The 17530-nt window shown below is 36.3% G+C and overlaps 1 protein-coding gene across 2 annotated transcripts; it reads left to right on the top strand.

Annotated features, from left to right (window-relative positions):
* Window positions 1-650: 650 nt before the first annotated feature.
* LOC123518575 (replication stress response regulator SDE2-like) lies at window positions 651-16140 on the top strand. 2 transcript variants are annotated; one of them, XM_045279447.1, is made up of 8 exons: window positions 651-838; window positions 5046-5187; window positions 5453-5537; window positions 6259-6428; window positions 6802-6895; window positions 9529-9668; window positions 9868-9947; window positions 14083-16140. In XM_045279447.1, exons 1-7 carry the CDS (start codon window positions 731-733, stop codon window positions 9894-9896), a joined length of 768 nt encoding a protein of 255 aa, XP_045135382.1. In that variant the 5' UTR covers window positions 651-730; the 3' UTR covers window positions 9897-9947; window positions 14083-16140. The 2 variants fall into 2 exon arrangements, with proteins under 2 accessions (XP_045135382.1, XP_045135383.1); XM_045279448.1 differs by lacking the exon at window positions 9868-9947 and having other exon boundaries at window positions 652-838.
* The last annotated feature ends 1390 nt before the right edge of the window (window positions 16141-17530 follow it).

The raw sequence follows: 17530 nt of genomic DNA, 5'->3' as shown, positions 1-17530 counted from the left end.
GGCCAGCTACTTGGAAGTTGCCTTGGAAATATTCAAAAGCGTCGCACATTCGCACTCCCCTGGAAATGTACACAAACAACTGAGGAACTTTTCATTGCTAGGCTAGAAGAAAAAAAATATCTGTACAAACATATATTCACCAACTCATTTAAATTTCTTACCATAATAATAGCATTCTTCTGTTTAACAAAAAAAAATATATTTTTTAATAAAAGTGTTGATTAGAAACCATAGTTCTTATTTTTACTAAAAATTGGCGCTAGACGAAAACGATGCGTTCCGTCTGACTCAAGACGACGGAAAGAGTTGACGGAAGAGTAAAAAGACGACGGAAAAAGTGCTAGTGTGACGCCGCCTTTATACTGCTGAAGATGAAGGTAGTGGCCTTCGAAGCGTCCATAATAATGGACCGTGTAGAGAGACGAGTGAAAGGATGATGGAGGCTGTGAAGAAGTATCTGGAGAGAATGTGGCGAGCGAGGTGTAGGTATCATTAACGAAGAGAATGCTACTTTTTTTTCTTTCTTTTTCTGTTTTGTGTCTCTTTGTCCTCTACAGGACCAGCCGATCCAAAGGCCTGTGGCTCTAGAGCGATCCCGAGCCACCTGTAGCATCAAGATCAAGATCAACACTAATGATTCTACAGATCAAGATCAAGATCATAGTATTTATCTTCCTTGGTCACGACGAACAAGCCATCCAGACTTTATTTGAAGCCCTATACTAGCAGAATGGTGGTGGTGTTGGTGTCTCATATCTCGGGGCAGCGCAGGACGTGGTGCCTGAGCGAGCGGCCACAGACTGGCGGGGAGGTGCTGGACGCCTTGCATCAGAGGGAGGTGAGTGTTGTGGCTTTGCTGTTGGTGCCCCACGCCTCACAATATTATAGTCCAGTTTAGCACCGCCACTTTTTTTACCAAATATTTTCCTGCAGGCCTTCACAAAACCCGTTTTATACATGTAATAAGATAGTATGAAGTAGTAGAATAGTGTCACGAGCCCTCCACTCTTTGGGGAGCTGTGGGAAAGGGCACGTCTAAACACTATCGGAACAGAAATACTATCGGACCACAAAAAGTGACCAAATATGGATAAATATACAAGAAATCAAGTTAGTAATGGGATGTAAACGTTGCTAAGAACATGAACAATTAAGAATTAATAATTACATTGACTTTGTTGGGAACCATAGTGATTTGGTGGTAGGTGTACCATAGGAAAGGTGTATTGCATTATTTTTTTGGTGCTGCTCTTTCTGCCCTGGGTCGTCTACGCTGGCCAGGTTTTTTGGCAATACCACCCACATTTGGAACTTTGAATTCACCGTCAGTGGAGGTTACCATTTTAGGAATTTGCTGTTTCTTGTAAGTGCAAAATGCTGAGAAAAGTTTTTTTTTGTCATCTTCACTTTTGTTTTTCCAGTGGGCATGCCCAACATAGAATTTCTTATGTAGGGAAGGGTGGAGGACATAATTTCCCATGCCAAAGAGAGCCCGTCGTAGGTCCAGCATTCGAATATTAGCCACACTGTAAAGTGTCTTTATTAAATCAGGTAATTTTTGAGACTTCCAATTTATGGCCTTTTTGATCACAAAATTCAGAGATTCACAATTATTATTGGTCCAAAGACGGTCTGTTTGGGGAATACGATCTTGGTTTGGTTTGTAAACATGCTTGAACATCAAATCTTTTATTCGGTTTTCGAAATATGATACAAAACTTGGCATACTTTCCAAATGTTTCTCTCTAATATCTGAGGCTCGCTGTTCAAATTGGAAACTGTCATTACTACTGCCTAAGCCTTCCTGGCCAAATAGATCGTCTATGACCTCTTTTCTAGCGTAAGTGCTTGCCCCTTCTTTGTTTTTAAGATATTCAGCAACATTATCCTTGAGGTGTTTAGTGCAGAGGAATCTAGTAGCCCTAGGGAAATTACTGTCAATGGCCTTACACAATGCCTTTTCCTCATCACTACCAATTTTGATGTCTAAGGTTAGCTCTGACTCAGAAAGTGAGTTGTCCAGTAATGGTTTAAGTGTAGCGAAAAAATGATATGTTTCCATTTTACCATCCCAGTGTAGGTACATGGGGCCAAAAAACAATGGGTGGTCATTAGTTTCTCTGTGAAGGACCTTTAAGTTCTTATACACCAGTGTGGTAACATAGCACTTTCCCAAGTTAAACGTCCTATCTACCGACACTAGAGCCGGCTCACACTCCCTCTCCTTTATCCAGCTCGACACCAACTGAGCTGCAGCAACGGCGCAGAGCGCGGCGCTGTCCGTACCACACTCACCCTTGGCATATAGAGGCAAAAAAGTCAATGTAATTATTAATTCTTAATTGTTCATGTTCTTAGCAACGTTTACATCCCATTACTAACTTGATTTCTTGTATATTTATCCATAATTGGTCACTTTTTGTGTTCCGATAGTAGTGTTCCGATAGTATTTCTGTTCCGATAGTGTTCCGATAGTATTTAGACGTGCCGGTGGGAAATGCTGGGTTTTCGGATGAGGTGAGATGAATACGAGTATCTTTCGGGCAGTACATAATCAAAATCATGAGTTTGCCAGAGAAAGGGATGGTTGATTAGTAAATTATTGCTCTATCACCGTACTCTCACTTCTGAATAAGCCTTTTTTCGGTTTTGAATTCATCTGTTTTCAATCGCAAAGCAGTACTTCTTTTTTATTATTTCACACTTTTTTCTTCCCTCAGAAAACACGGTCTATCTCCTCTAAGTATATTTTTTAGAAAAAAAATAATACAAAACAGACCAGTGTACCAGAAGAAGGTAGTTTCGTCATCACAAAGTACCACAGAATTGTCAGTCCAAAATTAGGACTGTTACTGCTGTGGAGAGTCCTTGCCACAACCACTGGCTTTGCCAACCTAATCAAATTTATATCAATTAACCTTACCTAGGCAATGTAACCTAAATTGAGGCAACACACACCACTGAGATATCTTCTCAGAATAAATTGATTTAATCTGACACAATTAAACTGATCTAACCAAAGAAAAATAGCCCAACTTGACCAACAACACTAAGAAATTAATAATATATATAATTATTTCTCTTCATTAAATCTAGCAATTCAATGGAAGTAATTATAATTAAGGTAACACCCTGCATCGACAGATTTCTCCTTCAGACTGATTAGAGTATTTCACTTCTCTTTCCACTAAGCACTTTGATTGGCGAGATTTATTTTTATTTTGTTATTTTACTTATTTTTTTTATTTTACTCTATATTTTTACTTATTTATTTATTTATTTATTTATTTTATTTTTTTTTTTTTTTGGCCCGTGGCTCCATACTACTCAAACAAAAGAGCCAATCAGACAATCACTGTGATTAATTTTGTGCTTGCGCACATGAATGAATACACCCAACCATTGTTCCTCAGTACCCACATGCTTATCACAAGTAGGCAGGTGTGTCACTTTCCAGCGTTGACATGACAGTGTGTGAGCTTATTTCTTCCCAAAAATGGAAATTCTTTAAAATTCCTGTCAGCGTTATAAACAATTTGCAACAGGTACATATGCCATTCAAATTACTCAAAAAAAAAAAAAAAAAAAAAAGGAGGGGGTGGTAAGAAAAGCTATATTGAGTTTGGTGAAAGAGTATAAAAAGATACTGAATGATTGAGAATACTGCTTAACTTCCATTAGAGGGATGTGCAGAACACAGGTAAGAGAATGAAGTGCAGCAAGGTTGCTGAAGAAGGGGAGGCATGCAGTAAGCAATGTTAAAAGAGCAGTTGGTATGAAAATAGCAGTAGAAGATAATAAAAGATACAACATTGTAGCAACGAGAAAGAGGTTCACAAGAAGAATTGTAAGAGTACTTAGATGGCTGATCTAATAATATTCTTTGCAGTACCATGCATTGAGTTAGTGTCAGCTACTAAGTTGGCATTCCGTAAGATTTGCAGAGGAACTTAGATGGCTAATCTAATGATATTCTTTGCAGTACTATTGCATATTAAGTTAGTGCCCGTCACAAGATAAACATTTTGTTCAATATCAGATTACTGGAGGTTTGGGTTGATGATCTTATAATTCAGGGGGTACTTACAAGGAAATGGTTGAGAACTGCAGCTTTTCTTTCTATCCTATCTATAGGAGCTAAATGAGTGGAATCCCCCCATAGATGTGAATCATACTCTATACATGGGCAGATAAGGCCCTTAAACAGAATTTTATTTGGGGAGCAGTTAGAAAAACTGGCAGAGTTAAGCATATCTTTACACACCATGTCTTATATATTATAATATAGATCTGGCTCATCAAAACATAAGTCATTATGACTGTGCCAACCACATGAATTTGCCATGCATTGTGGAGTGAGATAGGCAGACTCAACACTATTATACTGTTCTACATTTGAAACTGATTATTATTGTGAATCTGAATAACAAATTACTCTAAACTATGGATCTACAAATAAATACAATTTTGCCATTGCACAATCGTTGCTTTATGAAGTAATTACAGAAGTGCTTATCCTGGTAACCATGGAGGCTGAAATTCATATTAACATTTCATATAGCTATGACAGAGATTCATCCTAGGGTATGTGTACTGACTTCATGAGAGGAATTTTTGGGATACATGACAGGTTTCTTAAAATACTTTGGTTCTGAATAACCAAACCTGTTTGTAGAAAGTGGCCTTCATATACTATTGTAAGAAATAAATGTATATTAAACTAGATGTGTCCTCCACTAGAAACAGAACAATAAGTGAAATGGTTTTAACAAAAAAATTCTTGGAGTTACAAATTCTTGTGCCTACACTGCAACCATAATAATTGGTAATGGTTTCATGGCCAAGTTTGCAGTTTTCAATTATGTCTGCCAATGGTAGTTGCTGCAGAGACTGTAAGACTTGGTAATAAGTACATAACCAATACTGAAAGACTTCAAGGAGTACATGAGATTAAAAGATTGAGAACCCCTGATAAACAGTGTATATTATACACTCATGCCTAATAAACAATCTATACCCAATGTTTCTAACTGTATTTGTTTCAGGGCCATGCATCTAATGTGGTACTACAGTGCCAGGGTCGGGTGGTCTACCCCTCAACACAGATTGATGCCAGCACAATGATTGTGGCCACCCTGAGGCTCCCAGGAGGAAAGGGTGGCTTTGGTTCCATGCTGAGAGCTATAGGTGAAGAATGAGTCTCTTGTGTGTTTCATTTTGAGTGGTTTTGTTTATTCAAGATCAAGATTTGTGTAAAACCCTTCTTTCTTGCCACCTGTATTTTTTATTTATTATTTTTTTTTTTCCAATGTCCAATTCTCAGTTATTCTCTTTTTTGTAATTTACAATAGAGATACTAGTTGTGTAGATGTTTGCTTAAAGAAAAATTCACGGCCCACTTGATTTTAGGGTAATACCAGAAAATGGATTAACTTTAAATGTCTTTCTGCAGGTGCCCAGATTGAAAAAACAACAAATCGTGAGGCTTGCCGAGACCTTAGTGGGCGCCGACTGAGAGACATTAATGAAGAGAAAAGGTAATGGTGTGGTGTAATGTGCAACAACCCATCGTCATCACTCCACATCTCTCCGTACGCTGAGGATGACCGTCTTTTATTTTTTTTTTACTTACATCATATTCAGTTACATGATGTCAATACTAACTCATGATATTTTTGCCTATCCTTTCTGCATTTATATTATTTTGATTCCTTATTATTTTTTTTATCTATCTTTATTAAGATATTTGCATGTGTTGGGATCTAGGAAATGGCATGAGAAATCTTAAGACTAAGTGAACATATTTGAAGTTCATGGAATATCTCTGTGTTTGCATGCATCAGTTGAAAGTTAAAGAATGAAGTGGTGTATGAGATGAACATACATATGTTTTACCTTGACATTTCAGTCTACCTTTACATGAGGCAACAAGAAAACTGATTCTTATTTAGCTTGGGAACTAAATATTTATGGCAAAATTTGTTAAATGTTTTAGTACATCAAATGTAACTGCAGAAATTTTACCAAAGCCCATTTAGATTGGAAATGCATGGAAAATATTTTTGAACAAATGCAAAGCTTAATTTTATTTTAAGTATTTATTTTTGTCTTGTAATCTGAGAGCTTTAGAATGCATTTTCAAGGCAAAATATACAACTTGCTATTACAAAATGTTTTGTCTATTAGGCATGTATGAAATTAAAAAGTTTAAAATGACACTTCTAAGTAACCATAGTTGATCAAATCATATTATTATAGGCTGAAGGATTTCATTGCCAAGAAAGCTGATCGGGAAAGAGAGCTACAGGAGAAGAAACGGCAAAAATTTAAAACGCTCCAAGAATCGCCAAGACACACCTTCCAGGATGAGGCGTATTTCCAGCAGCGGGAACTTCGTGAAAAAAACTTGTATGATTCACTAGACAAAGGTAAGTTTTTGTGATCTGGTGGTTATCAATAACTGGTATTAGTTAATTCTTCAGAGAAAAAGAGTAAAAATGTAAATGGAAAAAGTATAGCTTTCAGTGTTGTTTTAATTATTGGCTTCCCCTGCCTGACCTACCATGACATCAGCAGTTCTCACTTATTGATTGCTCCATACCTTCCCTCATGTATCCTGATCTACCTGTTTCATTGCAGCTCATTATATAGTGTTTCTTTCCTATGCATTTACATAAATAAAAAAAACAGCAAATAGCATCATTATAGAAGCATAAATGAGTATGATTGTTGAAATGTGTGTATAGATAGATAACCAAGTAACAAGATAGTTTTGATTTTCTATTAACTTGCTTTTTGCAGCTTTTGCTTCCAAAGATGGCAGTGGTCCATCAGGTGCTAAGAGAAGTATTGAAGAAGAACCTGAGACCAAAACCAAGAAGGGAAAGTTCTTAGAGTGAGTACAAAGCTTTATTCATTTAGCCATCTAGAATATCTCAATTTTTTACTCTATTTTGTCACTTAAAGTACTTTTTTTTTTTTTTTTTTTTTTTTTTTTTTTTTTTTTTACTTCAGTTTATTTGTTAATTCATTCATGTACTTATACTTGCAAGATAGAGAGAGTATAAGATGGAGAAAATATTATAGAAAATGTAGGGGAATGAAGAGTAAAATTTATTGTAAGATGATGCTTGACAAGGGAAAGTGGGAAAACTAAATTTATTTGAATGAAGTGAATAAGTGACACTTGAACCACTCAGCTTCTTGAGCCCTTATAGCCTTAGCACTTTCCTGTATGTATCTATTGTAAGATTGCTTTCTTTTTATGTTTTCTGCCAAGTATAACATGCTTTTGTAACATTTTCTAGTATAGTTTATGCATTGTAATGTAGAGCTAGCTTACCTTAAACACTAAAAACTGTTTTTCCTGCTAAAATAAGAACATAAAAACACAATAAAAGAGGGAAGCTACAAGAGGCCGCCAAGCCTATACAAGGTAGTCCATGTGTGCTTAAAGCTACCTAATTTCACCTATCATCCCTATCCATGAACTTATCTAACCTTTTAAAGCTCACTATTGACTCAGCTCTGACTACATGACCACTGAGACTGTTCCACTCATCAGCCACTCTGTTTGAAAACCAGTTTCTTTATTAAACCTGAATTTTTGAAGTTTAAACCTATTATTTCTGGTTCTGTCCCTGCTACTGATCTTAAGATTTACATTCATGTCCCCTTTGTTAAAACCCTTATACCACTTAAATATTTCTATCAGAACTCCTCTTAACCTATATCTCTCTAAGGAATGCAGATTGAGTTTTTTCAGTCTCTCTTCATAGGGAATATCCCTCATTCCCTGTATCTTTTTAGTCTTCCTCCTTTGCACTGACTCCAACATAGTCAAGATGTGGCCTGACCAGTGCCAAGTATAATTTTAGTATTACTTCGGGATTCCTGCTTTTAACACTTCTAGAAATGAAGCCCAATATTTTATTCGCCTTATTCCTGGCCTCAATACATTGCTTCCTTGTACCGAGGTCAGAGCTAACTATGACTCTTAAATCTTTCTCATACTTGGAACTTCCTAGTGCCTCATAATCTATCGTGTACCTATTGCTTGGATTATCTCTACCTACGCTCAGTACCCTGCACTTGTTAATATTGAACTGCATTTGCCATCGATCTGTCCATTCTTTCATGCTATCTAAGTCTGCCTGCAAGGCCATGGCATCCGAATCGGACCTAATTAATATACCTATCTTTGTGTCGTTTGCAAATTTACTAATGTCACTATTAATTCCACTATCCAAGTCGTTGATATATATTAGAAATAATAATGGCCCTAAAATTGAGCCCTGTGGTACCCACTAAGTACTTCTCCCCACTCAGAATTAGATCCATTGATTACCACCCTCTGTCGCCTGTCGTCTAACCACGCTTTAATCCAGCCTAATATTTTACCCTCTGTACCATGTGCTTTAAACTTATTTAAGAGCCTCTGGTGAGGTACCTTGTCAAAGGCTTTACTGAAATCTAAGTATAGAATGTCATAATTATCACCCATATCTGCTGTCTGATAAACCTTTCTATAAAAGCTCAACAAGTTTGTAAGACACAATTTTCCCTTCGTAAATCCATGCTGTGTTTGATTTATCAAGCCATGTTTGTACAGGTGTTTCGTAATGTTTTTCACTATTATTTATTCCATTAATTTACCCACAATTGAAGTTAAGCTGACAGGCCTGTGATTAGATGTTAGGGTTTTATCTCCCTTCTTAAATATGGGAACCACATTAGCTTCTCTCCACATTATCGGTACTTCACCTGACTCCACTGTCATCATAAAAAGTACCGCTAAAGGCTCACTGATGACTTCCTTGCATTCCCTTGGATATACATCATCAGGTCCTGGTGACTTGAACTTCTTTAGTATATCTATCTCCTGTTCTACAATCCCCTTAGTTATATGAATATCTGTCAGCTTTTCACTATCCTCTGCCCTAAATATCTGTTCGCTATATGGGATTTCCCTTGTGTTCTGGGTGAAGACAGTTATGAAATACTTGTTCATAATTCTACTAATCTCTTCCGCAGAACTAACCATCTTCCCATTTGCTGTCCTTAAGGGACTTATTTCTTCTCTGCTTTTCAAATGGTTTACATTTAACTGCCATCAAATGCATCATCCCTTACCATTGGTAGATGATTTAGAATAATTTTATGGCTTGGAGAATATACCCAATTTTAGCAAGATATATCCAAGAAGTAAGGTTTTTAGTGTTTAAAGTAAGTTACCTCTATATTACAAAGCATTAACTATAGCAGAAAATATTACAAAAGCATCTTAGATTTGGCAGAAAATATAAAATAAGAAAGCAATGTACACCTTTATGTTTTTATCATATATCAAGACATAATGACAAATCTGCAGCTGCTCTGCTTATGAAAATTCTTCATTCAATAGTATTAATATGTATGCCATATAAGTAGATAATATTGATTTAGGCTGATTAGTCCTGATTATGTTGGAGTAAAATCATATTTTGGTAGTAAGTGCCTACAGAAAATCTTATTTTTGCATTCTAACAGTGATCTAGATGACTCCAGCAGTGAAGAAGAGAGTAGTGGTGAGGAAGTAGAAGGCAGATTGCAAGGAACCACAGACAACAGCACCAGTGACAGTAATAGTAACAGCAGCACTGGGAGTAACATCAATCAGAAAGCAACTTGTAAGTACTATATATATATATATATATATATATATATATATATATATATATATATATATATATATATATATATATATATATATATATATATAAATAGTAAATGAAGTATTGAATTTGAGCTAGTAAATGAAGTAATGGAAAAGGCAAAGTCAGTGTGAAATTTAATTAAACTAAGTAGTTACTTCTTTTCTTCATGCAGCTGTTAAGGTGAAGGACAGTGATTTATGAAACGCCAAGAAATTCACAAGAGGAACCTATGGCTAGAATCAAGAAACTAAGGTTTATGGAGTTTTTTTTTTACCTAGGGAAAAGGGCCAGCCAAGGGCAAAAAAAAAAAAGTTAGAAAAAATGCCCACTTGAGCGCTGGCTCTCCAAAGAGTACAAAAAGTGCCAAAACCGTCAGCCAGAATTAGGGGAGCAAATGCCTCGATACCTCCCTCTTAAAAGAAGACAAGTTGTAGGAATTCGGAAATACAGATGCAGGGAGGGAGTTCCAGAGTTTACCAGTGAAAGGGATGAATGATTGAGCGTACTGGTTAACTCTTGCATTAGAGAGTTGGACAGAATAGGGATGAGAGGAAGAAGAAAGCCTTGTGCAGCGTGGCCGCAGGAGGAGGGGAGGCATGCAGTTAGCAAGATCAGTAGAACAGTTACCATGAAAATAGCGATAAAATATAGAAAGGGATGCAACATTTCGGCGGTGAGAAAGAGACTGAAGACAGTTAGTCAGAGGAGGGAGTTGATGAGACGAAGAGCTTTCGATTCCACCCTATCAAGCAAAGCTGTGTGACTGGAACCCCCAAACATGCGAAGAGTACTCCATACAGGGACGGATAAGGCCCTTATACAGAGTAAGCAGTTGGAGGGCGAGAAAAACTGGCGGAGACGCCTCAGAACACCTAATTTCATAGAAGCTGTTTTAGCAAGAGATGAGATGTGAAGTTTCCAGTTAAGATTATGAGCAAAGGACAGACCGAGGATATTCATTGTGGAAGAGGGAGACAGTTGAGTGTCATTGAAGAAGAGGGGATAGTTGTCTGGAAGGTTGTGTCGAGTTGATAGATGGAGGAATTGAGTTTTGAGGCATTGAAAACTACTAGATTTTCTCTGCCCCAATCGGAAATTTTAGAAAGATCGGAAGTCAGGCGTTCCGTGGCGTCCCCGCGTGATCTGTTAATTTCCTGAAGGGTTGGACGTCTCTGAAAGAACGTGGAAAGATGTAGGGTGGTATCATCAGCGTAGGAGTGGATAGGGCAAGATGTTTGGTTAAGAAGGTCATTAATGAATAATAGAAAGAGAGTGGGTGACAGGACAGAACCCTGAGGAACACCACTATTAATAGGTTTAGGAGAAGAACAGTAGCCATCTACCACAGCAGCAATAGAGTGAGTATAGAGGTAGTGAATCTTGAACATTTTGCTGGTCTTTGCATACCTGAACTGATTAGTAAGAATTACATTAGAGATTTACCGATGCATCGGAATCGGTGATATCGGCCCATTTTTTGGGTATCGGTATCGGCTTATTTTATGCCGATACTTCCGATATCTAAAAGGAATTTACTACTTAGTGATATATTCTATTTAAGATATTGATGATACCAAATTAATATAATACGGCGTATTAAGTTTCCGTGGTGATTACCGTATGTCATAGAATACTGTTTTCTGTGGTAATAAGCCACAACCTCTAAATTGGACGCGTATGAAACGCGTATAGGCTGAACTCCGGCATCCTGTCACACAGTCGGTCATGAGTCACCATGCATTCTCACTGTCTCTCAGTCAGACGCTGCTCCTCCACCCACACAAAGTTCACACAGGTGAAAAGCTTATGTTTTTTAACTACAATCTAAGAATGTCAAACTTCAGATATTGAGAATCCAATATATATATATATATATATATATATATATATATATATATATATATATATATATATATATATATATATATATATATATATATATATATATATATATATATATATATATATATATATATATATATATATATATATATATATATATATATATATATATATATATATATATATATATATATATATATATATATATATATATAGTTAGGCATTTTGCATTATTGTAAATAACAGCATATTCTTATTTGATTTATAATTAACAGTGCTAGTGCTAGCCTTTTCCAAGATATCATACTGGAATAGGTGGAAGCTCGAATTATATATGTATATTAATTTTAATGCAAGTTTAATTTTTGAGTTACTTGTGTTAACCTAAGGATGTAAAAATTCCATAACTAAGAAAGTAACGATTCTGTTTTGTAATCATGTGCATTGTGTATAATTTGTTGCATATTAATTATTTAAGATCATAGCAATACACTAGAAATTTAGAATAAACTAAACTTTTTCTATTTAATTGAAAAGATTAGGTGAAAGCTCATTTTTCTGAATTGGTCTACTAATGTCTAATGAATTAATATCAAAGGATGTCAGATTTAATTAAAGAGAAACATACACAACAAAATGAGTTTCTTTTGCTAATATTTTGTGTCTGTTTTACAATTTTAATAATTTTAAAAATATTTTTGATCGCCAAAATATCGTCAATAAAATTAATAATGAAAATGTACAAGACCAAATGGTCGCTAAAGGAGTAAGAAGTAAGAATTTAAAGTAACTGACAAGAATGAGAAGACTGAGAAGATATTCATTCCAATTACTGAGTAATTTACCTTTGCAAATGGCTTTAAAAAGCTTTTAGAATTGCTCCTATTTCACAAACGTTCTCAGAAGGACTTACAGCATCTCCCAAAACAAAGCCTCCCATCTGATAACGCTCGCTGTGCCCCAACTCATCCTGGTGTCCAGTGCAGTAATCACTATAAGTAGAATCGGTATCGGTAGTAGTATCGGTATCGGCCCAATTAGGTGGTATCGGTATCAGAATCTGCCAAAATTTTGGTATCGGTACATCTCTAAATTACATACCTTTATTCATAATTCTTGCTAATTAGTTATTTCACTTTCTTGTTTAGCAATCTGGTTAACTATCTTGAGCAGTCGCTACAACTTACTCACAAAACCCAAGATTGTCACAATTTTCTTTTCCAGTCAAGAAAGAGTCAAGTTGTGACTGGATTGACAAGCAACCTTCAACACTTTCAGAGGCAGAGAGGATCTTGCCAGTTTCACCAGGAAGAGTTTGCTCCTCACACACAAGTTTTGTTCCAGGAATTCTCCACTCCAAACTAGGAAGGAAGAATGTATGAAGTCCCTTTTTGGAGTATAGATCAACAAGTGTCACTGCTTTCAGGCCTGAAATGTGATAAAGTTATGGATGTTTCAGCACTTAAATAATGGTACAGTGAAAATAAGTGCCATGTTTACCCTATTGTATATTTCATATTGTATATTTAGTTATTTTTAGCATTACAGTAAAACAATGAATTAACTCTCTTTTCTTATAACAGCTTGGATTGACCCAAGATTTTTTGCCCAGTGTAAAATGATTTTAAATATTTGGCATAGTTGTTCATATGCTGAAGGAAAAGGAAAAAAAAAAGGTATTTTTTGTGCTAGAAAACCTTTTTTCTTTTCCTATAGCATATGAACTGTTACACCAAATATTTAAAATTATTTTACACTGGACAAAAAATCTTGGGTCAATCCCAGCTGTTATTTTTTGCCTTCAGGACATGAACCTCCCCCCAGAAAACTTCTGTAATCATGTTACAAGATGACACACAAAAAAGTCAAGTAGATTTATTGCTTTAATGTAAAGCTAAGAATTCTGAAATATATAGTATGAAATATAAAGTAGGGTAAACATGGCACTTATTTTCATTGTACCATTATTTAAGTGCTGAAACATCTATAACTTTATCACATTTGAGGCCTGAAAGCAGTGACACGTGTTGATCTATACTCTGAAAAGAGACTTCATACATTCTTCCTTCCTAGACTGGAGTGGAAAATTCCTGTAACAAAACTCTTCCTGGTGAAACTGGCAAGATCATCTCTGCCTCTGAAAGTGTTGAAGGTTGCTTGTCAGTCCAGCCACAACTTGACTCTTTCTTGATTGCAAAGGAGAGTTGTGACAATCTTTGGTTTTGGGAGTAAGTTACAGTGACTGCTCAAGATGGTCAACCAGATTGCTAAGCAAACTTTAATTAGCAAGAACTATAAATAAAGTTACGTCTTTTCCATATTCATTTTCATTCCTTTTTGTTCTTCTACTTTCCATCTGTTGAACTTGTCTCCAATTGCTGCATTTCTGCGGTCAACACCAAATCATGTATATAAAGAAATAAGAAATATATATGGAAGAGTTGTTGTATGGGCCAGGTAATAGGCTGTTAAGGGGAGTGAAAAGTAAAAAGTTTGAGAGTGAACAATGTAGAATAATTCTACAAGTTACATTACTTTTTTGCAGAGGTTTGCCAAAGCATATCCTGTCTGCAATCAAAGTTGGTGTGCCTGATGACAGGAAGAGCCTATTGGAGGGTGTCTGCAGCCAGTATTGGGTCTCCTTGCAATCAAAAGTTGGTATGTCTGATGTCAGCTCTTCTGGAAGAGCCAAGTGGAGGGTGTTTACAGTCGTTGGTGGATGTCTTTCCTGCCTGATGTGCTGGTTGCTGCAATACAAATCTTGCAAATCTGATGCCACAGAACACCAGCTGCCAGTTGACATCCTACATAGATGCAAGTCTCACCTCAAACTTTATTAATGATAAGTGGCCTTCCTGCCTGTGTCATCTTGTAACATGATTATGGAAGTATGGTATGTGAATAATGTTTTTTGCAAATAAGGTTTTCTTCTGGTGGGTGATTCATGCCCCAAAGGTAAAAAATTAAAGCTGGGATTGACCCAAGAGTTTATTGTCCATTGTGAAATAAATGTTTGATGGTATCATGTCCTTAAGGTAATAAAAGGGAAAAAAGTTGGTTGGCAGCACAAAAATAGACTTAAAGGTGAAACTTGCACAGAGATTCTCCCTTATGCACATAAGTTGTTGTACGTTCCAAAGATGCACACAAAAAGGAATCTTTGTGTAAGTTTCACCTTAAACTTAGTCTATTTTCTGAGCTGCCAACCCAACTTTTTTGTAACCTTTAGGACCTGAGACCATCAAACATTATTTTGCCCTGGACAAAAAATGTTTAGGTCAATCCCAGCTTGTATTTTCTACCTTCAATGCATAAACTGTTAGCACAAAATAGTCTATTAACACTGAAAAACTACATTGCTAAATTATTCAGCCAAACTAAATAAATAGTCACAAACTGATTTATTGCCAACAGTTGTTTATATGCTATGACATCTATCGTGCAAGACACTTTAGGCAGTAGCAGGCAGGGTGGATGCTTAGTAGTTAGTATCCTGTGGTATCAGACTTGCAAGACTTGTACCGCAGCAACCAACACACCAGGCAAAAAAGACCTCTAGTACTAGCTGTACATAGACACCCTCCATTTGTCTCTTCCTGACATCAGGCACACTGGCTTTTATTGCAAAGAGGAGACCCAATACTGCCTGTAGACATTCTCCGATAAGCTCTATCTGCCATCAGGCACACCAGCTTTGATTGCAGATAGAATGGTAGCAGCAGCAGCAGTAGGAAGGAAGGACACCCAGCACTGGCTGTGGACATAATCCGTTTGGGTCTTCCTAACGTCAAAGCCTGAGACAAAGCGAGGCACCACCAGCTTTCGTATCAGATGAGATGTGCTCTGGCAAATCTCTGCAAAAAAATAATGCAACTTAAGGAAAATTGTTATGAAGACAGTCAACTCACTAATTTGTCACCCTTTTACTTTTCATTCCCCTTAATAGCTTATCACTTAGCTCATACAACCCTAAGACATCCTATAATTATTCCATATTTTACATCCATGAATTCAGATGATTTAGTGTGGACAGCAGAAATGCAGAGGAGGTTAGAGACCAGTTCAGCAGATGAAAAGCAGGGATGGAGCAAAAAAAAAAATATTAATACAAAAAAGGCATAGCTCATGGTGACTGGAAAAGCAGCAAATAATAGGGGTGAGTCTTGGAGATGGCCATGTGGTTGCTGGGATGTTGTGTGGGTAGTGAATTCTATAGTGTGTGAAGTGTAATCAACAGACATCAGGAAAATATGTGAAGTACATAAAAAAAAAAAGTTTTTTTTTTAAATCCTAAATCATGATTACTGCTAGAGGTGTAGCTGAAATTGCCAGAATAACATGTTTATCCAATCCTTGCAAGTAATAACAAATTAAACTTCATGTCCTGTCTGTCTACTGATGGGTCGAGCTGATGGCGGTACTTCAGTTTTCTGATTTTAATTATTAGAAATGTTAAAGTTAAAATATTTTGGTGAATGATGGCAAATATAGCTGGTATATATATCATACACTGCATCACTGACAGAAAAGAATATTTTCCACTTTATTTAGCTAAATACTGAAATAATTTGTATATGAAATAATTAAATGTAAATTAGAAGACTGAAATACCACTGTCAGTCTGACCCATTAGTGGAAAGAGGACATGGCTTGCTGCATCCAGATAGAGGGAAAAATATTATACTGGATAAAATTGTGGTTAGGTGATAAGCAGCAGAGAATTGTAATAAACAGTTCTAATTCTAAGTGGAGACAAGTAATTAGTTGGGTGCCAAAGGGATCACTTTTAGGGCCATTATTATTTTGATATACATATTAATGATTTGGATAGTGGAGTTAGTAGTGATATTAGTAAATTTGCAAATGACAAAGATAGGCAGATTAATTAAGTCAAATCTGTGTGCCATTGCCTTGGAGGTAAATTTAGATAGGATGAACAAATGAACAAACATGACAAATGCAGCTTGACATAAACAAATTTAAAGTAGTATTCAGTGTAGGTAGAGGAAATTCACGCAATAGGTTTAAAATAAACAAGGCCCTGGTAGATTCAGAATATGAAAAAATATCAAGAGTTATGGTTAGCTCCAACCTCTCTCAATGCACAGATGCTAGAAATAAGGCAAATAGGATACGCACTAGAATTTATTTTTAAGTGTTAAAAACAGCAATGCAAAAGTAATATTAAAGTTATACTTCGCACTGGTCAGATTGCATCTAGATTTTAAGGTACAGTTCTAGTCCCCACATTAAAGGAAGGATGTAGGTATGTTAGAACCAATGCAAAGGAGAATGTCTAAAAAGATAAAGGGAATAAGGAATATTGCATATGAAGCGAGATTGAAGATACTAAATTTGCATTCCTTAGAGAGATGTAGGTTATGAGGAGACCTGATAGATTCAAGTGGTATAGGGTTTATAACATAGGGGACATGACAAAGTTCTTAGGATCAATAACCAGAATAGAACCAGAAATAACGGGTTTAAGCTTAAAAATTCAGGTTTAGGAAGAAAATGAGAAGGAACTGGTCTCTAACAGAGTGGTTGATGAATGGAACTTAGTGCGGAGTCAATGGGTAGATTTATAAGATTAGAGATATTTATGGATGGGGATGATAGATGGAATTAAGTATCTTTGTTTGTACAGGGACTGTTCACGTCAGCGTGGAAAATCACGAGGTGATGATGTGTTGTGGTCAGCTCCAGGGTTTAGGTGGGTTTCGTGGGGACACACAAGACATAGACCTTGAAACTTACACCTAAAGTTTCATTAAGTGATCGTGCATGCCTTGATGGAGGAAAGGTGAAAAAATTAGTGTTCAAAGCAATATAAAGAAAAAACTTAGTAAAGGAACAAGATAGTCAGTGCGAGATAGTGACAGTTGACCTTATCGTGGGTATGAACCATCAGATCACGGTCATAAGCCTAGTCCTGCTCCTTCCCCTTAAGGTCTGGGAAAACATAGGTGACAGTAGCAAGGTATCCAAGACAT

Source organism: Portunus trituberculatus, chromosome 44, assembly GCF_017591435.1.
Source record: "Portunus trituberculatus isolate SZX2019 chromosome 44, ASM1759143v1, whole genome shotgun sequence".
In the NCBI taxonomy this organism is placed as follows: Eukaryota; Metazoa; Arthropoda; class Malacostraca; order Decapoda; family Portunidae; genus Portunus; species Portunus trituberculatus.
This window is presented reverse-complemented; position numbering and strand designations above follow the sequence as displayed.